Source organism: Nycticebus coucang, chromosome 1, assembly GCF_027406575.1.
Source record: "Nycticebus coucang isolate mNycCou1 chromosome 1, mNycCou1.pri, whole genome shotgun sequence".
Classification (NCBI taxonomy): domain Eukaryota; kingdom Metazoa; phylum Chordata; class Mammalia; order Primates; family Lorisidae; genus Nycticebus; species Nycticebus coucang.
In genome coordinates, this window is record NC_069780.1 from 184160227 (window position 1) to 184184030 (window position 23804).

General features: G+C 45.1%; 1 protein-coding gene across 3 annotated transcripts in view; it reads right to left on the reverse strand.

Moving 5' to 3' along the window:
• Positions 1-7922: 7922 nt before the first annotated feature.
• The window catches only part of TRIO (trio Rho guanine nucleotide exchange factor), a 351013-nt gene continuing 335131 nt past the window's right edge, over positions 7923-23804 (reverse strand). For all 3 annotated transcript variants that reach the window (XM_053592973.1, XM_053592974.1, XM_053592975.1), the window contains exons 50-57: positions 19727-19865; positions 18557-18584; positions 18182-18344; positions 17797-17918; positions 14596-14674; positions 12753-12953; positions 11085-11223; positions 7923-10275 (exon numbers count right to left, since the gene is read on the reverse strand). In XM_053592973.1, the coding sequence (XP_053448948.1) occupies positions 9727-10275; positions 11085-11223; positions 12753-12953; positions 14596-14674; positions 17797-17918; positions 18182-18344; positions 18557-18584; positions 19727-19865 (1420 nt within the window). In that variant the 3' untranslated portion in view covers positions 7923-9726. The remainder of the gene's footprint in view (positions 10276-11084; positions 11224-12752; positions 12954-14595; positions 14675-17796; positions 17919-18181; positions 18345-18556; positions 18585-19726; positions 19866-23804) is intronic.

A 23804-nucleotide genomic window follows, 5' to 3' on the forward strand; every position in this document is an offset into this window, starting at 1 on the left:
GAGGATATTAGTTTTAAAGCCTCTACTCTTGTTGGACTTTTATGAGAGAGTTTGCCTTGTAAACGCTAATATTTTGGGTGGAGAGAAAGTAGGAAAATGTACTGAGAAACTCAGCAGACATGAAAGTAAGTCCCTGAACATACTTTCAGTAGGATGACAGCCACACACTGCAAGACAAAACCCTTACACAATTTTTGAATTGTAAATAAGAAATGTAAGAGAAGTCTGAGGAAGCAAATGTTCTGTTGCCTCAAATTACAGGCAATTGAACCTAACCCAAGGTCACAGCCTGGAAACCTTCTCCCTTCACCTTTTTCCATCCTCTCAAAACTTCTGCTAGACAATCCATTGTATTCCTTCTTTGAGAAGTGATTGAGTCTGGATGTGGGGGCTGATGCCTGTAATCCTAGCACTTTGGGAGGCTGACGGCAGGTGATGGCTTCAGCATATAAGTTTGATACCAGCCTAGCAAGAGTGAGACTCTGTCTCTACTAAAAATAGAAAAACTAGACAGTCATCGTGCCAGGCACCTGTAGTCCCAGCTACTCAGGAGGCTGAGGCAAGAGAATTGCTTGAGCCCAAGAGCTTGAGGTGGGGTGTGAGCTATGAGGATGCCCCAGCACACTACCCAGCGTGACTGAGACTATCTCAAAACAAACAAACAAACAAACAAAAAACCAACAGTTATTTGAATCAGTTTTTTTCCCCGAGTGAAATGTGCAAAGAGCTTAAATTCTGACAGCTATCTGTTGTGTAGTCACCCATTTTTATAACTGATAAAAGTGGTTTTGCAAATAGGACCAAGCAATTGTTTTTGCACCTATCTCAGAAGACCCACATTACATTATCCTGAAACTGACAAATACAAAGGGAAGCTCTAACACTGGAGTTTTGCTTCTGGGAAGAGGAGAAGATGGACTTTCCCTATTCCCTCTACTAATTACAACGGAAAACTCGGACATTATACGTAAATCCAACACAACCACGGTGAGGTGAAGAGAAGGAAGCAGGTCAGCTGGAGACTTCAGGATGAGTTCCCCAGTGTTTCTTTTTTGTGTCTCATATATTCTGGAACTTCCACTCCCACTCCACAATAACAAGAGCTCCCTTCTCCCTTCTACTAGGATGGTATTATAGGGGGCCTAGTAGAAGAAGCCAACAACCTGGAAATGCCATAGGTACAGAGAAAAAAAGGTTCCAACAAAACTTTGCTCCCTCTAGGCAAAGGAAAGAGGCAGGTTAGCAAGGCAGAAAACTTTCTTTTATTATTTTATTTTTTTGAGACAGAGTCTCACTCTGTCACTCTGGATAGAGTGCTGTGGCATCATAGCTCACAGCAACCTCAAACTCTTGGGTTCAATTGATCCTCCTGCCTCAGCCTCCTGAGTAGCAGGGACTACAGGTATCTACCCAGCTGATTTTTCTATTTTTAGTAGAGATGGAGTCTCCCTCTTCCTCAGGCTGGTTTTGAACTCCTGAGCTCAAGCAATCCACCCACCTTAGCCTCCCAGAGTGCTAGGATTACAGATGTGAGCCACCATGCCCAGCTTGGCAAAAAAACCTTTTAGGCAATAACTGCTCTTCTCCAGCCAAAGGCAGAAAAAACTATGGCCCCCACCCTCACCCCAACAACAAAGACTAGTGGGGACCCTAAACTTCTACTCTTGCCTGGCTGTAATAGGGCACCCTGATCCCTGCCAAGATGATGTTAGAAAAGGTCAAATAGGCAGCCAGGACTTTCATCCCTGCTGTGGAGTAACAAGAATTCTCGATCCCCGTGGTATCAGTGAAGCTTATAAGGGGAGCCTGAACTTCCACCCCCACTCAGCAATAACAAGAGCTCCCTTCTTCCTTCTACTAGGATGGTATCAAAGGGGGCCTAGTAGAACTCACAGCTCTGCTCACCCTTAGTGAGCCAGCACTTCCCCTTTCCCTGATGAAGTGGTATGGAAGGAAGCCAGATAAATCCGAAGGTTTAATCAAAACCCAGAATCTCATAACTGAATATCCTAAATGTCTCTATTTCAAAATCATCTTACTAACTAGGAGGATCTCAACTGGAAGAAGAAAGACAAAAAACAGGCATCAACAATGAAATGACAGAGAAGTGAGAATTATTTGCTAATAACTTTAAAGTGGCCATGATGGAAATCCTTCAAGAAACAATTACAAACACACAAAAATAAAAACATAGAAAATCTCAGCAAAGAAACAGAAAATATAAAGGAAACCAAATGAACTTTTAGAATTTAGAAACACAATAATAGCCGGGCGTTGTGGCGGGTGCCTGTAGTCCCAGCTACTCGGGAGGCTGAGGCAAGAGAATCGCTTCAGCCCAGGAGTTGGAGGTTGCTGTGAGCTGTGTGACGCCACGGCACTCTACTGGGGGCCATAAAGTGAGACTCTGTCTCTACAAAAAAAAAAAAAAAAGAAACACAATAAATGAAATAAACTCAGTGAATGGGCTCAACAGCAGACTACAGTGGACAGAGGGAAGAATCAGTGTACTTGTAGATAGATAGAATCATAGGAATCACCCAATCTGAACCAAGAGAGAAAATTGCTGAAGGAGGAGAGGGAGGGAGGAATGAGAAAGGCAGGGAAAGAGGAGTAAAATTGGGGAATAGAGAGGAGAGGAGGGGGAGAAGAGCAGCAGCATGACCTCAGAGGGTCTGTAACAAAAATACCTAATGTTCATTCATTGGAGTCTTGGAAGAAGAGAAGCAAGTAAACAAGGCTGAAAATAGAAATTGAAGAAATAATGGCAGGAAGCTTTCCAAGTTGCAAAAGGCATAAACTACAGATTCAAGAATATGAGTAAATTCAAGTCAAAATAAATCCATACTAAAACATATCAAGATGAAACTTCCATAAAGAAAAACAACACAACCAGAAGCAACTTGGAAGTGATTAAGAACATCTTATTTATAAGAGAAAAGCAATTGGAACTGCAGTAGATTTCTCATCAGAAACCAGAGAGGTCTACAAGAAGTGGCATGATGTTTTCCAAGTACTGAAAGAAAAGAACTGTCAACCCAGAATTCTATATTCAGTAAAAATATGCTTCAAGAGTAAGAGGAGTAAGGAAAAGTCAAGACGTCCTTAGGAAGAAAAACTAAGCAAATTTGTTACCAGCAGAAATATCTGAAAATAACAGCTAGAGTAAGTTCCCTACCTAGAAAGAAAGGAATATAGGAAGAAATCTTGAAGTATCAGGAAGGAAGAAAGAACAATGGGAAGAGGAAAAACATGGATAAATACATTTTATTTTTCCTCTTAGGTTTTCTAAATTATGTTTGAGTATTGAAGTGCAAAGTGTAACACTGTATGATGTGTCTCTAAATGTATGTAGAGGAACTGCAGATATTCTTCATAATGGGATTGCATACTAATAAACTCACTATAAATCAACAATATTTTAAGTCAAAATGCATTTACTATCCCAATAAAACTATCATAGAAAATCATTTTGAGGGACAATATGTATTTAAAACAATTATAAACAGAGGATGGTAACAAGACATTTATTTCATTCAAACTGGTGAAATGATAAAACCATTGAACTGTGATGAGTTATGTATGTATAATGTAATACCTGGAGCTACCACTAAAGCTATACAAAGAGATATATCCAAAGACAATATAAGTAAATCAAAATGGAATTCTAAAAATGTTCAAGCAACTCACAGGAAGGTAGACAAAACAAAACAGAGAAATGAAGACCAGAGAGAACAGTAGAGTAAAAAATAAAACGGCAGGCTTAAGCCCTGACTTATCAACAGTTACATTAAATGTAAATAATCTAATTATACCAATGAAAAGACAGATGAGCAGAGCATATTAAAAACATGATCTGGTTGGCTCTGTGTCCATGGCTCAGTGGTTAGGGCAATGGCCACATACATCAGGGCTGGCAGGTTCGAGCCCTGCCTGGGCCTGTTAAAAACAATGACAACTACAACAAAAAAATTGCAGGGTGTTGTCGCAGGTGCCTGTAGTCCCAGCTACTTGGGAGGCTGAGGCAAGATAATCACTTAAACCCAAGAATTTGAGGCTACTGTGAGCTGTGATGCCACCACACTTTGTGGAGGGTGACATAGTGAGACTCTGTCTCCAAAAAAAAGAAAGAAAAAAGAAACAACCCCCCCCCATGATCCAATTGTATGCTGTTTACAAGAAAGTTATATACAGTAAGATATAATGTCTATATGTATGCTGATGATAAAAAGGATGGACAAAAATATGTCATGCAAATATTAGTTTTAAAAAAAGCAAGAGTGACTACATTAATATCAAAGTAGACGTCAGAGCAAAGAACATTACTACAGATAAAAAGTAAAAGAAAAGAACTGTCTTTTCAACATTACATAGTGATAAAAGGGTCAGCTTACCATGAAGACGCTGACTGTGGAAGCAGGTGCACCAAATAACAGAGCTGCAAAGCATGTGAAGCAAAGACTGCTAGAAATCAAAGGAGGAAGAGACAAATACATAATTAGAGCTGGAGACTTTGCTCTCTCGATAACTGATTGATTAACTAGACACGGTATGATCAACTCCTTGAAATGCTCAAATGATCAAAACACACTCAATATAAAACAAATAATTTGAATGTAACAACGAAGGAAAATGAACCCATAATTCAAACTCTACATAAAGACCCACCTAGGTCCACGTTTCCACTGGAGAAGTCTACCAAACACTTAAAGAAGAATCAACACCAACTCTATACAATCTTTGCAGAAAGACATAAAAAAATAACATTTCCAAATCCACTTTATGAAGGTAACTATATCCTGATTACTGAAACCAAAACCAAAAAACAAACAAACAAACAAAAACAGATGGGGGCGAGGGCTCATGCCTAGAATCCTAGTACTCTTGGAGGCTGAGTTTGAGACCAGCCAAGAGTGAGACCCCTGTCTCTACTAAAATAGGAAAAAAAAAAGCAAACCTAAAATCTAGATCATTTGCTGGAATCTAAGAGTATATGGCACACCTTTTGGGTGCAGTATGCAACTACAAGACTGACTCTACCTAATGAATGCAAATATAGTAATCTAGTTGTTTGTATCCTCACATTAACCTAAAAACAAAAACAAAAACCTAGGTGGGTTTTGTGGCAGATGCCTACCGTCCCAGCTACTCAGGAGGCTGAAACAAGAGGATAGCTTAAGCCCAGGAGTTTGAGGATGCTATGAGTTATAACACCAGGGCACTCTACCCAGGGTGACGGAGTGAGATTCTGTCTCCAAAAAATAAAATAAAAAAACACACAAAAAGAAAATTAGGGGCGAATATCCCTCATGAATATGGATTAAAAAAAACCCTAACAGGGTGGCGCCTGTGGCTCAAAGGAGTAGGGCACCAACCCCATATGCCAGAGGTGGTGGGTTCAAACCCAGCCCTGGCCAAAAACTGAAAAAAAAAAAAAACAAACAAAAAAAAACCCTAACAAAATATTAGCAAATACAGCTCAGAAACATACAAGGAAGACACGAAGACACACTGCAGAGTGGGAGAAAATATGTGCAAAACACATCTCCAACAAATAACTAGTATCTAGAATATATGAAGAACTCTCAGAACTCAGCAATTAAAAATCAAACAATCCAATAAGAAAATGGGTAAAAGACATGACATTTCACTGAAGAGGATACAGAGACATGCAAACAAGCCCACAAAAAGATGCAAATTAAAACCACAATAAGGTGTTACCATACATTTGTCAGATAGCCAAATTAAAGTCTAGGGACAGCACCAAATGTTGGTGAGGACATGAAAAAACTGGGTTACTCATACGTTGCTGGTGGGAATGTAGAAAGGCACAGACTAGAAAAGAATGTGGCAGTCCCTTAAAAATGATCTATGTGTATGACTTAATAAAAGGAAAAAAATGTAATAATGGAACTAGAATATGATCTGCCATTTATCTCATCCCAGAGAAATGAAAACTTACATTCACACAAAAACCTATACGTGAATATTCATAGAAGCTTTATTCATAACAACCAAAGGCTAGAAGAACCTCAGACGTCCTTCAATGGGTGAATGGTTCAAGTATAGTACACACCTACACTGTGAACCACTACTTAGGAATAAGAAGGAAAAGCTCTTGATACACACATCAAACTGGGTGAATTTCCTGAGTATTATGTTCAGTGAGAAAACCTATCTAAAGATTACAGTTGTGGGATTCCATTTATACTGTAACATTCTCAAAATGACAGTTATAAAAATGAAGCACAGAGAAGTGTCTGGCAGGGGTAAAAGGAAAGTGTGGTGGTGGGAGGTAGGTAGGTGACCATAAAAGGGCCCTCGGAGGGCCTTGTGGTGATGGAAATGCTTTGCGTCTTGATGGTGTCAATGCCAGTATCGAGTTGTGATACCGTATCATTACATACAAGATGTGATTACATAATGGGGACATTTCATACAATTACATGTTATTCTGCAATGACCTCAAAATAAAAATTTTAGTCTAATTTTAAAATGTATGAATGATTCTACTTACATCAATTTCAAAGACAAACTCATCTATAGATGGTAGAAATCCAAACAGTGATTACGTTTGGAAGCACAGATTGCCTGTGGGGAGAAAATGGATAAACATTCCCTATTTTGCTTTGGGTGGTGATCACAGGTATATACATGGATAACAATAGATTGCTACCCCTTTATGATTTGTGTACTTTATTTTCTGTAAGTTAAATCTCATATAAATATATACAAACCTCAGAAGCATTCTGTAAGTTCCATGAATTATTTCTGTCTTTATTAGTAGGTCTCAAAAACGTACACCTTAAAAGCTCTTTCTTTGTAGAGTGCTAAGATGGCTGAGTATCTTTTAGATCAACGCTTGCTATAAGATAATGTTAATAATTCTGTTAAATCACTGGCTAAATCACTCCATCAGGGCTAAAAGGATTTCCTGGACTTAAAATATTTATAAATAGTAATGTGAAAAATGTAAAATATCTTGATATTCATGAAAATCTAAGTAGTGATGATGACAGGTCAAACATCTGAGTATCCTTCACTGGTGTGTGGTAGGTTCTGCTAATCTCAGGGGTGTAACTACTTCCCTCAGCTAGTGTCCCTTGCGTCACTGAGAAGGTATGGCCTTGGGGCTGGCCGGTAGCTCCCTCTGGCCTGATGCAGCATGGGTGCATCAATTTCCTTTCCCACCAGGGATGCTCCCCGGACACAGGGTGGGATGCAAGCCTCAGACAGCTAGCTTTCCAAGTCCTGACCTAGAGACTTAGGACAAATAGCCTTTCGTGTCTATTTTCTGTTCAGGATTTTTTTAGTTGAAAATGAAAACTTGTTCTTCATCGTGTGTTGAACAGTAGAAGTCACCTTTCTAGAAGGAAAGCCAAGAAGAATCAAGATAAGAGAGATAATCTTGGTCATCAGGAAAAACAACCTGTTGTCAACAGTGGGAGCTGGCAGAGCCCTCAAGTGGGAGACCCAAGAAGGCAGTGGCTGCAAGTCTCAATAGGACCAAGAGGACCTTGGTGCTGGGCGGGGGAGGGATAGCCACCACCAGGGAACCTTCTCCAAATATGCAGGATCTTTGGTTTATGCATAATATGGTGCTCCAGCTTAAGCGTTTTGTTTTCTGATGAAACAGCTCTTCCCTTGGCTGTGATTCTACATTCCTCAGAATGAGGTGACTTTGATACTCTAACCAGGGTGAGCTACCACCTCACTGTGAGCAGGCGACATTCTGGTTATCCAACAGGGTCTGGAGTTTGGTTTTCTGGGCCAGTCTGTCAGACCCGGAGGTGTGTATGGAGGATTCTTGGTCTAGAATGTTCTGCCCCCTCCCATCCATGAGGCTTGTGCTTCAGTGTTGCCCTCAGCCATCTCTCTTTCCAATTTAATAGTGACCAATTTAAATAAAAAGCCTAACACAAAAATCAAGCAAATATGTTTAATTTTTTAAAATAACTGATGGCAAAATAAAATATTTACATCACATCATACTGTGTAAACATGTAAGGTCTCTGTACAAAGAAATATACATGCAAAATAATGTAAAAAATTTAACTAAAATAATAAAAGAAATACACAAATAAAAGTTATGAGATTACGATACACATCCAGTTTTGAATCCAATTTCTTTTTAAAAAGTTTCTGTACAATTTTACAAGAAGGAACAAACAAAAACCCAACAAAGGAATAAATAAAATACATTGGAAGTTGCAAAGCTTAACTATGCCAGTTTATGGCTCAAGACCCAGGCGTCTGGCTGGCTTGGGAAGCAGGCTGGTCTCTTTTTTGTAGTGTACTTCACATAAGAGAGATAAAAAGACATCCAGAAAACTTCAAGCGTGCCCAGAAACCCAGCCACTCGTGCTGAAGGGACTCCCCAGGCCAGTGTGAATTCTGCCACAGTGACTCAGGCATTGGGTACCAGCCTCAGAGAGGCCAGTACTTAATTGGCTTTTATTTCTTACCAAAAGCTCAAAATCCAGCCAATTTTTTTGTACAGAAAGTTGAATGTCAAAAAAGTCTAAAAAGTAGTAAATGTCCAGACTGATTTTGGGAAAAAAAATAATACTTTGGCATTCTGAATAATAGCATAATAAATTTTAAAACATTACCCTATTATCCAGTTTTATATTCAGAGTATGAAATCACTTTTTACAGTCCTCAAAACTGACAAATTTCACGAGGAGTTCAGTCTCCTTGAACCGAGGGCACAGGGCTACGACCCCACCCCCCACCCCCCTACCCTCAACACACACACAAAACCATAAAGCTCACTGTACGAAGTATGTGCTTTTTCTACATATTTATTACAGGTACAACAGAGGTCTTCATAAATAGTTGCATAAAATGTTAAAGCCACAACATTGCACATGGTATGAAATAAAACCAAAAAACAAAACAAAAACAAAAACAAAAAAAAAAAAACCCCAATGAGTGCATTTACAGTATTTTCATCTGACTGTATACTGCTCAACCATCTGACAGTTGGGGGTGGGGTTGGGGGAGGGGCAGCGGGGCCGGACCCAATCTGATGTCTGCATTTGATGGACAGACCTTCAGACCCCCAGAGGAAGCCCCAGGTGGTGGGTGGGGGAGGGAAATGGCAGACCGAAGGCAGGAACAGTCTTATATACAAGTAAGGCCTACATTTCATCAGAGCAAAACAATTCATTCTATTTTATGCAAAAGTTTGAGGTTGAATGCATGTTTCAGAAGCCAAGTCTGGTGTCTGGGTGAGACGCACGCAGACGAGGCAGCTGGAAAAGCTCGGAGCAGGTGGACACTGAGCCCTAGACGAGGCTGTGGCCGCCCCCTGGGTGCGTCTTCCCCAGAGATGCACAGTATCTTTGTTTTGTTCGTTAACACCAGTGGTTGCACATAGGCATTTTGTTTCCTTGGATAAATCTTGAAAATGTTAAATTTGCAAAATTCTATTCACGTTTGTTTAAAAAAGTTATCTTTTTATTTTTTGCAGAAACCTGAATAAAATACTGTGATACAGCAATGCGATCTCTGCCTTTGGCAGAGTGTAACTGAAGGTCCTCCACCCCAGCGCAGCTCGCAGCTCTGAGTCCCAAGCACTGCTGAGCAGCAGCTCACTTGGAATGCAATTTCACACGATGAACAGACTGGCAGCTGATCGGTTTATGTTTGTTTGTTTTCTCTTCAAAATTCAAATCAACAGCTGTTTGGCAGGTGAAAGAGAATGAGAAAGAACTTCAGGACAGGTCAAACTCGAGGCAGAAGCCTGCTCTGTAGGAAGTTTTTAATGCTACGAATGGGTCGAACATCATTCTGGTGTTTGCGCCGCTCAATGAAGGAAGTCAGTCTGGACGTGTCCAGGACGTCCGTGCTTTTGCCAGTGCTGGTGCCCACCTGCAACCACTGCTCCTGGAGCGCCAGTGCAGCCGAGGGACGCTTGGCAGGGTCCTCCTGCAGGAGGAAACACACGAACTCCTTGGCCTTCTGGCTTACTCCTTTAAAGTAGTCATCTGGGAAACTAAAGTCTAATCGGCAAATGTTCAGGCAGGTCTCTTCCACGCTGTCGTCCAGGAAGGGGGACACACCGCTCAGAAGTACATACGTGAGCACTCCAACACTCCATGTATCCGAGGTCAGGGAGACAGGGTTCCCAAGGATGATTTCAGGGGCTGCAAATTCAGGGTTCCCCAGTAACTGGTGGATGTAATAGGTCGTGTTGAGCTGGACAGCATCTCCAAAGTCAGCCAGTTTAATGGTGGGCTTGGCTAAACTCTGATCCACCAGGATGTTCTCAGGCTAGAATACAGGACAAGATAGTCATCATTTTCAAACTATCCCAGGCTTAAGCTACTTGTGATGGTTGGTCCTCAGGAACCTACGGTGAAATAGAAAGGATATCAACTAGTTCTAGCACTCTGGGGGGCTGAGGCTGGTGGATTGTTTGAGCTCAAGAGTTTGAGACCAGCCTGCGCAATAGTGAGTCTCTGTCTCTATTAAAAAATAGAAAAACTAGCTAGGCACTGTGGCGGGTGCCTATACTCCTAGCTACTCAGGAGGCTGAGGCAGAGGATCTCTCAAGCTCAAGTTTGAGGTTGCTGTGAGCTATGACATCACGGCACTCTACCTAGAGTGACAAAATCTTAAAAAAAAAAAAAAAGGATGTCAACTAGAATGAACTGTTCACGTGCAAAGCAGAATGGGTCCCGCACACACAGGCCCAGGGCGAGAGGAGGAAGGCTTAGCAGCAGAAGCTCTCTTTGGAAGCCTAAGTGCTGAGCAGTCCAAGTAAACAAGGCCGCTTTATGAAGTGGAGTGTTAGCTTTTCCTCCTAGAACTAAGAGGAAATGCTCTTGTCTAAGTTACCACCGAACCACCTACAACCACTGAGTGAAACACACAGAACTTTCTGAAAGGCTCATGAAAGGCTGGAAGGCCTCTGGTGCTTGCCCGCTGTTTTACTGTGCATGTCGCTGGACGACACAGGTCCCACTCCCTGCACCCACCCAGCCTGGAGTCAGAGAACCCGCTAAGCGGGGGCTACACATGCTGTGTGGTCAAGCTGGCTGCAGTCAGACCCTCCCTGGTCCACCGTGGGCCCCACCAACCTTTAGGTCCAGGTGTGCTATCCTGCAGTTGTGAAGGTATCGGACGGCTTCCAGAACCTCCCCCAGGTGTGCTCTGATCTTCCCTTCGGTGAGGCTTCCCCATCGCACCACGCAGTCCAGGAGCCGACCCTGGTCAGCCCTGCAGAGGTAGAAACAAGTGACTGTTAACACATGCTGCACTGTAGCTCTTTGGGCTGCTAAGAAACGCAAAGGACTTGTCCCCATTGTGAATGTTTTCCTGGCATTTTAGAATTGTACCTTTATTGGAAGCACAGGAGATAAGGAGGATGACTTTTGTGTAGTTCTCCTGTGGAGGTGCAAGTGGGAACGAGGTAGTGTGATCTCAGGGGCACTGGATGAGAGGGGGCTGCGCAGCCAGGGTTTAAACCTTGCCTCTGCCACGGCAGGATGGAGCTACTGGGCAGTGCCAGGCACTGAGCAGGCAGTCTGCAAATATCTGAAGAAGGCAGACACTTGCCCCACTTCCTTGAGCCTTAGTTTCCTCATTTGTGAAATAGGGCATGGGAGGACTGAACAAGATAAAGCAAGAGCCAGGCAATGAGGCGACATAGTCAAGTGCTTAATGTTGGACTCAAGTCTTCCTACTCTGAAATCACTCTTAATATTTAGGGCATGCTTACATAGCGTGGCTCACATGCCAACGACTAAATGCTTTCTATTCGTTCCTTTAATCCTCATGACCTTCTGAGAAGGGGGCTTTGTTGTCCCCATTTTACAGATGAAGAAACTGAGGCACAGAGGAGCTTATGAGTGGAGGAGCCAGACCCAGGCCAGGTGGTTGGGCCCTGCCCTCTCTGAACATGGGCTGCCCTCTTCTTGCAAAGCAGGAAGTTACAAGACAATTCTACCTGTGCAGCATTGGGCAGTAACCAGTGGATTTCCTAGCTATCTGTCATGAAGCCTGTTAACAATATGGGCAGCCAAGATATGTAGCTTCCCAGGGGAAAGAAATGACGGCCAAAAGCACTGATGCTTTAGTCTAGAAACCAAGGTCTTGTAGGAGATTTCTGACAAGGAGTCGAGTGATGGTTCTAGTTTAGAAATCCCCAAGGAAGACAAGCAGCTACTGGTTCTCAGAGCCAGAAAGGAGCCCTCCGGGGCCCCGAGGCTCCCAGGCCAGGCCCAGGCTTCGACGCCTCTCATGCACACATCATGGCAGCCTCCAAAGTCAGTGTCATTTTAAAGGACACACAAGTTGAGAAATAAAGAGGATGAGGAAGGAGCAGGGCCCGGGGCCAGGCCAGAGTCCGCTGCCTTCCTCCTGACCCCTCCTCAGCCTTGTGGCTCTCCCCGCATCAATGTGTCTCCGACTCCCGGGAGGGAGGCTAGAGGACAGGCCCCGTGTTCCTTCTGAACCAGGGGATTGTGGATGGGCTGAGGACAGAAGAGCCCACAGCCTGGTATGTTGTGCCTGCTGCCAGGTGTGACTGCCCCCACCCAGCCACCCCTGTTGAGGACCACACTATTTTCTGCCCCTGTTGGAAAGGTGTAAAACTGAGGTCTCTGATAGTAAAAACGTCTTTTTAAGAATTCTGTAAATTCTAAAAAAAACCAGTCTCTATGCTTCCTGGAGAGCAGGTACAAATGCCTCCACGCGAAGCCGAGGCTGAGGGCTCCAGGGGGGGAGGAGGGCAAGAGCATACGCACATTTCTAAAACCAGCACGTAACTGGTGGGGGTCTCAAAGGTGTCGAGGAGGCCGACGAGCAGGGGGTGCTGGAGGTTCTGCAGGATGCCAAGCTCGTGGGTGACCTGGTCACGCTTCATCAGCTTCTTGTTCACAAACTTAGTGGCCACTGCTCGTTTGGTTCCCTTCTGATCACATTTCTTGACCACAGAGAATCTGCCCCTGTAAGAGATGTCAGGAAGACAGTTTTCAGAGGACTCTGAGGTATGTGCGGGAGAAAGGCTCTGTTACCCTGAATGGACTGGATGGGGACCACCTCCACAATGTGGTGACCTGACCCCTGTCCACAGGCCCTGCTCCCTGGCCGCTCCATTTAGGGGCTGTGGTGCCATGGTTTGCCTTCAAATCCTAGCTTGTCCCTCAGCCAGGTAATCTGTTGCCTCTCTCTTGGGCAGCCTTGATCTTCTCGTATCTATGTCTGGGCAGGGCTCACTCTTGGGCTTCCTCTGACCACTGTACATGGCAGAAGTGACAGAGCAGCGCTGGGGCCCACCTTGGTTCCCTGCCAGGGGAGGAAGCCTGGGGTTAAGTCCTTGGCGCCTCCCAGCAGCCCACCCCTCCTATGCTTTTCCAAAGGGATGTTGCTGAGGTCACTGCCTCCACCTGGCATGGGTGGAGGGATGCAAAGGTGTGGACAGGCAGAGGCCCTCTGGACCTGTACCCAATGGGCCCTCAGGGCCTTCGGTGCACCTTGGCTGGGTCCCACAAGAAGTCCTTGGGCCTCAGGCCCGGGAGAGGGAGCTGAAGGGGGGGCTAAGGGAGGGCCAGGGTGTCATGCACATCTGAGAACTATAAATAAACCTGCAGCAGGGGCAGCCTCAGATTATGGGGGTTAAGGGTGGCTGTCCTATGCCACTCCTCTCACTGAGGAAAGGTCTCCTCCTCCCCTTCAACCTGGGCTGCCCGGTGGCTGGTTCTGATGCAGAGATACAGGAGGGGAGGGCAGCTGTTGACATTTGAGGCCAGGCCTTGAAGGCACTGCAGCTTTGGCCTCTGCTCTTCTGGATGCTTCCACTGTGATGTGAGGAGGCCCAAGCAAAAGTCCACATGGGAAGAGGCCAGTGTCCGACAAGGGCTCTCATGGGAGCAGGCACAGGTGTGCCAGGAGAGCCACACACGGCTGCCTTACCCTCCCCCCTCCAGTGTTGAGAGAGCCACACATCACTGCTGCCTGAACACAGCAAGTGGTGGCAACTCCTGACACAGCAAGAGGCGACAGGAGATGCATGGCACGGGCCACGCCACGGGTTATGGCCGCAGGGATGTCCAGGACATTGCTGGCTGGAGTTTCTCCAAGAGTCTCGAGGGACAGGGCAAAGCTGGCTTGCGTTTCTGACTGGCTCTTGTGCCTCGAGGGACACAATGCCTGGACATGAGTGTCTGCTGTGTGGCAAGGGCAGGGGCCTGGGAGCTGGGCTGCCTGACAGCACTTGCTGGGCCAGCACCTCGGCCCCACAGCCCACTGTCCTGCTGAAGGGGAACAGGCCCTGCCGTGGTGAGTCCTCTCTGCGACCCCAACACTGCACTAACCACAGTGCAGCTCCTTTGAATCTCTACACACAAACAAAACCCAAGGACACAAGAGGATGAAGTCCCACAAGGAGCACCTGAGTGGCCCCCTCTGGACTCCCCCAGGCCGGCCCAGAGCTAGGCGCCCCAGCTGACGGCGGGAAGACGTCACAGTGTTTAACATCTACCAGGGTGCGATTCAACAGCAGGGCAGATAACTGGAGACACACTGCCCTTACGGTGCACTCTGTCTCACATCTGCTTCCTCCAAAGGGGCTGTGGGTTCGTGTCTTACCTGCCAAGCTCAGCCACTTCGCTGTAGAAGGAGTCAAAGTTGTCCTTCCAGGTCACCACGATCCCATCGCTCCCTGGACCTGCAGGAAGAGCAGCACAGCCCTGAGCTTGTTTACAGGGAGCTTCCTAGACAGGAAGTTTGCAATCGCACACTGTGTGGAACCGTGGCCCCATGAGTGAAGACGTGCTGTGCGTGTGACAGATATGCTGCACACCAGGGCCTAGGAATCTAAAGTTCTGCACTAACCATTTTTCAAATACTGATTCCGCGTTCAAAGCAAATATGCATTCGATTACATTAAACATGTTAGTAAAATTACTTCTAAAGACATGTTACTAGAACAATCTAAAACAGCATTCGAAGCTTTCATTTTTTTTCTAGTGGACATGTTGCTACAGATAGTCCCCGCTCCCCCAGTGGCCTGGCCACACAGTCCTACAGTGAGGAAGGTCACTCCTCTGAAACCTGAGGTCACAGCCATGAGAGCAAGGGTTCACTGTGTTTTCTTAGCCCTCAGAGGCTTTAGAGTCAATAAATCATAAATACGCTGCAGACACAGAACTCTGTTACACAGAGGCCAACTGTAAACCACGTTAGTAATCAACGAAGTATTATATATGTCCACAGGCAGGTAAAACAACATTCTTTCTAGAATCTTCCTGTGAAAAAAGGCTCTAAGGTGCTAAGTGCCGAGCTGCTGGCCCAGCTGCCAGACAACCCTGGGAAGCACAGGGCTGTCACGTGCCCAGGCCCTCACAACTGTCTGGCCCCACTCGGTTCCTCCCCTGCCCTCTGACTTGCCCTGAGGTCCAGCCCACAAGGCACCTGTGCACTCCTGTCCTGAGCCCCTTCCTCTCTGCCTAGGCTGTTGTCAAGAATGCATTTCCTTTACTTACGTCTAATCTGCTCTATGTATTAGGGCTTATGGGGGGCTGTTGCTCCCTTCACGTGCCTTCCCTGTGTCACTCACAGCTGGGAATCGCCTAAGCAAGTGAGCAACACCTGGGGGTGCCACATGCTGCCCCCTGCACCATTGTCGACGCTGCACTTGCGGACACTACGTGACTAACAAACTAACACAGCCTGAGCCCCCACTGGAGCTTCCCTGAACCTGGAGGAGTGTCCCGGAGCCTAGAAGGGTGTCCCCAAACCTGGAGGAGTGTCCCCAAGCCTGGAGGAGCTTCCCCGAGCATGGAGGGGCGTCCCCGAGCCTGGAGGAGTGTCCCGAGCCTGGAGGAGCAGTCACACACACAAAGCTTAAGTGCTCACAGCAGGGCACACTTGGGCAATGACTGCATTTCAGTCCCTAAAGCCAAAGAACACACCCCACTGCCATCCCTTGCGGTGGCAGCCCACACGCACTCGGTGCCTTACAAACACAAGGTGAGTCTGCCTGACTGTGCCGCTGCCGATGGCACCTGCAGGCTGATGCCTCCTAAACCTGGCGTCTGCCAGGTAGAGCTGTGAGTTTCAACCGGTGTGCTACGAAATTTTTTTTAAAGATCATTAATTATTTTCCAAAGAGTTCAATGCACAGTAAGTATATTCTTTTTTTACTCTTTTTTTTTGATCAACCTAATTTAAGTGTGCCTTAAACTATAGGTTCAAGGGTGTGCACGGAGAGATAAAAAAGGTTGAAAAACACTGATGTAGGTGACAGGGACTGCCAGTCTCATTTACAGAGATAAAGTTATTTTACCTGGACCAAGAAATACTGGACTACCCACATAAACACAGTATTTCTCCTCCTTTTCTTCTTTTTTTTTTAATGAAAGGGCTTGCCTGTTATATTTTTTTAAATAAATATTTTTTATGAAAGCATTATATACATATATACAGAAAGGCACATCAAACATAGACGTCGCCTCTGCCCTCCGATCAGAACACGAGGCAGAGCAGTGCAGGGGCGGCGCCCGCGGCCCTCCGGATCGCACCTTCTCATTCTCACTAGTGGCAGCTGTGGCTCTGACTTGTGGCACAAGGAGGCTCTCTTCTCACGTCATGCTCTTAGTCATCGTCCTGGGGCCTAGACGTGTTCTTGTGGGTGCAGGACCGATCACTCCAGCCCAGGATTCTCTCACACAGCCTGGGAACATGTACATTTCCTTTCCTTTTTTTTTTTTTTTTTGCAGTTTTTGGTTGGGGCTGGGTTTGAACCTGCCACCTTTGGCATATGGGGCCAGCGCCCTACCCCTTTGAGCCACAGGAGCCGCCCCATTTCCTTTCCCTTTATTTTCCTACTTACATCTCCACAGCACAAATAGTCTCAGACCTTTTTAAACTCTCTTAACTTTCACCAGTGATTAAATAAAAAAGAATCACCTTTAGAATCTGCAATAACTTTCAAAAATCAGAAAATTGGTGATTCTTTACTTTCAAAGGCAAGATTTTTTCTTTCTTGTGCTATGATCCAAAAAAATCAGAACAAGTTATTCCTTTGATTTAATGAGGTTAAAAATCTATAGAATTAAGATTATCTGGGAAAAAGTTCTGAGACAAATTTTGTTTGTTGTCCACACACAGGGTGTTCTAAGATTCAATTTATCATTTAGTCTGGATTTTTATTTCCCCCGCTGAAAGTAGCTCCCGCTCCTGGACGATCAACCAGCCTTCTGAGCACCTGCCTATATCAAGTATAACCACAGGACATTTTAAAAGCGTTAAGTCGTGGGTTCTGCCCCAGGGAACTTACAGTTCAGCTGAAGAGAGAAAACAAGCTCTTCAGCATAGAGTGAGCAGGCCCCATGGTGGATGCCCTTCTCGTTGGATGCTCTGGACAAGCCTGAGCCTGGCTCCTCAAGGGGCCATGGAGGACACAGCACCTGTAGGGCTGCAGGCAGGCTCTCAGACAGGCACAGCGCCGGCACAGGCTGGGCTCAGCCACACCACTTTCCTTTCCTTCTGTTACACACATTCTCTGCGAGACCAACTTAGACCATGTTAGCTGGACAGCTGGACCCAAGGAGGCATTTCTGAGCATAAAAATCATCTTGTTTCAACTCAGAACGTGGTTCCTAGAGGCTCAGGTGCCCCATGGTAACATCCCAGAGACTGTGGTCTGCTATTTCCAAGCAACATTTTTTGGGAAGGCCCCACGAACAAAATGTTGTTCTCTATGCCAGGCCATGTTAAATGTGAGGGATACTTTGGACTTCGGGAGACTCCTAGAAGCAGGTGCCCTCTGGCTCAGGTGCAGCTTACCTAGGACCCTCAGGCTGGCTGCTGACGAGGCTGAGCCCATGTCATTGACAGCAATGCACGTGTAGACACCGTCATCTTCCGTGGTCACGCCAACAATCTTCAGAGCGGCCTCTCCCAAGTCACTGTGGCACACATGAGAGCACATCGCGCGTCAGCACAGCTCAGCACTTGCCATCAGCGCTGACACCTCTCTTTTAGGGTCACAGCAGGCATGAGCTCTGGTATGGATGAGGAGCACACACCAAGACCTGCAGTGTGCCCTCGTGGAAAGAGGATTCACCCAGATGGCCAAAGACATACATCATGTCAGCCATGGTGCAGGAGTTTTCAGTCACCATACTGTGCTCCTGGCCGTGACACCCATCCCGGAGTGGGCCTCCCTTACCTGTAGGAGATGCTGTAGTGACCATCGTTGTTCAAGGTGTTGTGTTCAGGGCCCTTCCAGGTGATTGAGGCCTTGGGGCGGCCACAGACTCGACACCTAAGAACAACGGTCTCCCCTGTCTCACATGTGACCTCGCTTAATGGAATGACGAATTCTGGGGGAACTGCAGGAGAGAGGAGTCGACAGAGGCCAGTCACCCTCGGCTCCTCTCCCACACCCCTCCACTTGTCCCTGACATACTGATTAGATCTAACTTGATACCCAACCCCAGAGCACCACACCAAACCCATTTTCAGAGGTTCCACTTGAGTGTTCTGAAACATGCCCACTGATCTGTGACCTCTAAGACTAGACGAAAGATGTAATAGGACTCACCGTCATATATGTAGTTGGGATTGAGAAGCTGAAATGGAAAAAGCAAACAGATGTTAACCAAAAAAAATAAGGAACATTACTTTCGATCCAGGGCTACATTTATTATAAAAAGATTAGTAGAAATCAGCTAGCCCCAGGCTGCAATGAAAATAGACCATGCTTTTGCTGTTGTTAAAATAGACCACATTTTCTTTCTTTTTAAAAAAATTTTATTTAATTAATTCTTTACTTTTTAATTCAAATTAATATGAGAGTACAAACAATTAAGTCACAATGTTTGCATTTGTTGGGTAAAGTCCCTGTGTGGTTGTGTGGCGTCCTGTCCTCGGGAGGTGTGCCACATACCCTTACACTGCGCCCATGAGAGAATACCTGCCCCCTCCCTACAACAGAGCAGTTTCACTGCACTCAAAAGGTAAACGCCACACTAACTTGGGTCTTTTTCTTCATACCCACAAACAAAAACCACTGCTTAAACTCAAGAGATGTTAATTGTTCTCATCCCACAGACTGAGTCTGGGTGGTCCCCAGATGCCTTCCCAGTACAGAGGGGCTGGTGCCTTGACCTAGGGTGCTCAGAGCTTCAGGGGCTGTCTTCTTCCTCTCCAGGAAATACCTCTACAGCCTTCAGGGAATCTGATTCTAGAGCAGTGGTTCTCAACCTTCCTAATGCCGCAAGCCTTTAATACAATGCCTGTGGGTTGTGACCCACAGGTTGATAACCTCTGTTCTAGAGGATTAAAGCTGACTGAGGAGACCACTGGGGCATGTGTTAAAGCCAATGAATCCAGAGGTTCCCTCACACCTGGTCGTCTTCCCTCTGGTCTGAGGCAGGCCTGAGCTGGGGCTTCCTTGCACTCTGTTTCTGGCAATCTGGTTTCTGTGCTTCCCTGGGGACCTCGCCATGTTCTCCATAAGCCATCTGTGCACCTGAAGAAGTGTGCTGGTATAGACACACGTCCCTGTGCCAGCCAGCACAGCCCCAGGCTGGGCCCCGACAAGACCTTGCACGATGCTGCTCACAGGGCAGAGGGCGGCGTGGTGGTAGTGGCGCAGTGGAAGGAGATCACACACAAGCAAACCCAGGCTCCAGGGCTCCAAGCACTCGGACTCCCTGACCCCTTCTGCTCACGTAGGGTTCACACACTTCCAGGAGCCTCCAAAACTCACCTTCACAGATACCTTGTTGCTGAGTCCCTCCCGTGACTTCCGATAACCATTTTCCAACTTGCCTTCCCTTTTGCCGTCTTTATCTTTTTTCTCAGATTTTTTCCTTATACGGAGTGCTGTGTGCCAAGATGTTGACTTCCTAGGGGGAAAAGAACACACTTTAATATTATGCCTTTCCAACACATTCCAGGCAAATGTTACTGGGAAACATTAGAGAAAGGCTGAATATTCAATTTATATGCACACAGGATGGCTCAGTATCCTTCAGTAACCGTGATCTCTGCTAAAGAAAACTTCCCTGTGATTGCTCAAGAACCAGAAGAAAAGATCAAGAAATTCTTAAATCAAATTTTAAGGAACATACAGGTGTCCATGGAATATTATGCAACCTTAAAAAAGATGGAGACTTTACTTCTTTCATGTTTACATGGATGGAGCTGGAACGTATTCTTCTTAGTAAAGTATCTCAAGAATGGAAGAAAAGTATCCAATGTATTCAGTTCTTCTAGGAAACCAATATATAATCACTCACACTTTCATATGAAAGCTATAACCCAACTACAGCCCAAGATGAAGGGGAAAGAGGGGAGGGAAGGGGAAGGATGGGTGTAGAGAGGGTAATTGGTGGGTCCACACCTATGGTGCATTTTTAAGGATACATGTCAAATCTATTAAGTGTAGAGCATAAATGTCTTTTTTTTTTTTTCTTGCAGTTTTTGGCTGGGGCTGGGTTTGAACCCACTACCTCTGGCATATGGGGCCGGCGCCCTACTCCGTTAAGCCATAGCCACTGCCCAAGCATAAATGTCTTAACACAATAATTAAGAAAGTATGGTGAAAGTTATGTTAACTAGTTTGTTGTATTTCAAATTGTATATAAAACCAGCGCATTATACTCCATAAATGCATTAATGTACATAGCTATGATTTAATTAAAGAAAAATATACAGGTGTCTGTAATGATTGATTTAATGTGTCAACCTGACTGGGTCACAGGAAGCCCAGAGTTTCTGAGTGTTTCTGTCAGAATCTTTCTGGATAAGATTAGTGTTTTAATTGGAATAGTAAAGCAGGTGTCCTTCCTGATGTGGGAGGCCCTCATTGGATAGGGTGAAGGCCTTCAGAGAACCACAGACTGGCCTCCCAAGCAAGAGGAGATCCTTTGGAAGACAGTCTTCAGACCCCATGTGTACCCTCAGCTAGCCTGGGTCTCCAGCCTGCGGTCCCACACTGCAGATTTGGACTTGCTAGTCTCTATAACTACATGAAACTATTTATTATTATTCCTTATAATACACCTGCCTATATATAGGCAGACCTTGGAGATATTAGGGTTCAGTTCCAGACCACCAGAATAAAGTGAATATTGCAATAAAGCCAGTTATGTGAATTTTTGGTTTCCCAGAGCATATAAGTGTTATGTAGTTATGATAATTTACTAAGTGTATAATAGCATTGTCTACAAAAATTAATGTGGATGCCTTAATTAAAAAGTATTTTATTAGGCTGGGTGTGGTGGCTCACGCCTGTAAGGCAGGTAGATTGCCTGAGCTCATGAGTTTGAGACCAGCCTGAGCAAGAGAGAGACCCTCATCTCTAAAAATAGCCGGAAGTTATGGCGGACATGTGTAGTCCCAGCTACTCAGGAGGCTAAGGCAAGAGAATTGCTTGAGCCCAAGAATTTGAGTTTGCTGTGAGCTATGATGCCATAGCACTCTACCAAGGGCGACAAAGTGAGACTCTGTCTAAATAAATAAATAAATAAATACTTTATTGCTAAAAAGCATCATCTGACTCTTCAGCAAGTTGCAATCTTTATGCTGGTGGAGGGTATTGACTCAATGTTGGTGGCTGCTGACTGATGAGGGTTGTAGTTGATGAAGGTTGGGGTGGCTCTGGCAATTTCTTTTCTTTTCTTTTTTTTTTTTTATTATTGGGGATTCATTGAGGGTACAATAAGCCAGGTTACACTGATTGCAATTGTTAGGTAAAGTCCCTCTTGCAATCATGTCTTGCCCTCATAAAGTGTGACACACACCAAGACCCCACCCCCTGCCCCCTCCGTCCCTCTTTCTGCTCCCCCCCCCCCGGCAATTTCTTTTTCTTTCTTTTCCTTTTTTCCTTTTTTTGAGACACAGTTTTGCTCCATTGCCCAAGCTAGAGTGTAGTGGCTTCATCATAGCTCACAATAACTTCAAACTCTTAGGCTCAAGACTAGCCTTCTCCTGTCTGAGCCTCCCCAGTAGCTGGGACTACAGGTATGTACCAACACACCTGGCTAATTTAAAAAAATTTTTTTGTAGAGACAAGGTATCACTACGTTGCTCAGGCTGGTTTTAATCTCCCGGCCTCAAGTGATCCTCCTGCCTCAGCCTCCCAAAGTGCTAAAATTACAAGAGTGAGCCACTGCACCTGGCCCAATTTCTTAAAACAATGAAGCCTGCCATAGCAATCACTTTCCCTTCATGAAATACTTCCCCATAGCATGCAATGCTGTTTAACATTTTACTCACAGAACTTGCTGTAAAATTGGATTCAGTCCTCTTAATCCCGCTGTTGCATTATCAACATTTATGTAATATTCTAAATCCTTTGTTACCATTTCAGCAGTGTTCACAGCATTTTCACCAGGAGCAGACTGCATAGCAAATCACTTTCTTTCCTCATCCGTAGGAAGCAACTCCACATTATAAGATTGCAAAAATTCCGTCACATCTTCAGGCTCCACTTTTAATTCTAGTTTTCTTACTATTTCCACCCCATACGCAGCTACGTATAAAGTCGTTGTTGTTCACCCTCAAAGTTATCCATAAGGATTACAATCAACTTCTCTGAAACGCCTGTTAATTAGTGTTAATATTCTGACCTCTTCTCATGGATCACAAATGTTCTTAATGGCATCTAGATGATGAATTCTTTACAGAAGGTTTTCAATTTACTTTGCCCAGGTCCATTACAGAAATCGCTGCCTGTGGTAGTTAGAACCTTACAAATTGTATTTATTAAATAATAAGACTTGAAAGTTGACATTACTCCTTGATCCACAGGCTACTCTTCTTGTACATCTCCGTCAGACCAGGTGTATGGTCAACGAGCAGTTAATATTTTGAAAGGAATCTTTTTGAGCAGTTCTCAACAGTGAGCTTAAAATATTGTTAACTAGGCTGTACAAGACGTGCTGTAAGCCAGGCTTTGTTGTTCTACTTCCTGAGCCCAGGCAGAGCTATTTAGCATAATTCTTAAGGATCCTAGGATTTTTAAAATGGCAAATGAGAGTGACACCCGTATCTCAGTGGGTAGGGTGCTGGCCACATAGACCTCAGGATGGCAGGTTGGAATCTGGCTCAGGCCAGCTAAACAATAATGACAACTGCAACAAAAAAACAGCTGGGCGTTGTGGCAGGTACCTATAGTCCCAGGTACTCGGGAGGCTGAGGCAAGAGAATGGCTTAAGCCCAAGAGTTTGAGGTTGCTGTGAGCTGTGACACCATCGCACTCTACCGCGGGCAACATAATGAGACTCTGTCTCAAAAAAAAAAAAAAAAAAGCATAGCAAATGAGCACTGGCTTCCCTCTAGGTATGAAGGTCCCAGATAGCACTGTCTTCCAATAGAAGGCTGTTTCATCCACACTGAAAATCTGTCGTTTAGTGTAGCCAACTTCGTCTATGATCTTAACTGCATCTGGGACGACTCCAGTGGCGCCTTCATCAGCACCTGCTGCTTTTCTTTGCACTTCCATGCTACGAAGATGGCTTTTTTCCTTAAACCTCATGAACCACCCTCTGATAGCTTCTACCTTTACTCTACAGCTTCCTCACCTCTCTTGGCCGACAGGGAATTGAAGAGAGTTAGGTCCTTACTCTGGATTAGGCTTTGGCTGAAGGGAGCATTGCAGCTGGTTGGATCTTCCATCCAGACCACTCAACTTTATCCCTATCAGCAGTAAAGCAGTTCCCCTTTCCCATCACCGTGTGTTCACTGGAGTAGCACTTCTCATTTCCTTCAAGAACTTTTCCTTTGCATTTACAACCTGGCTTATCTGGTACAAGAAGCTTAGCTTTTGATATGCTTTTCTT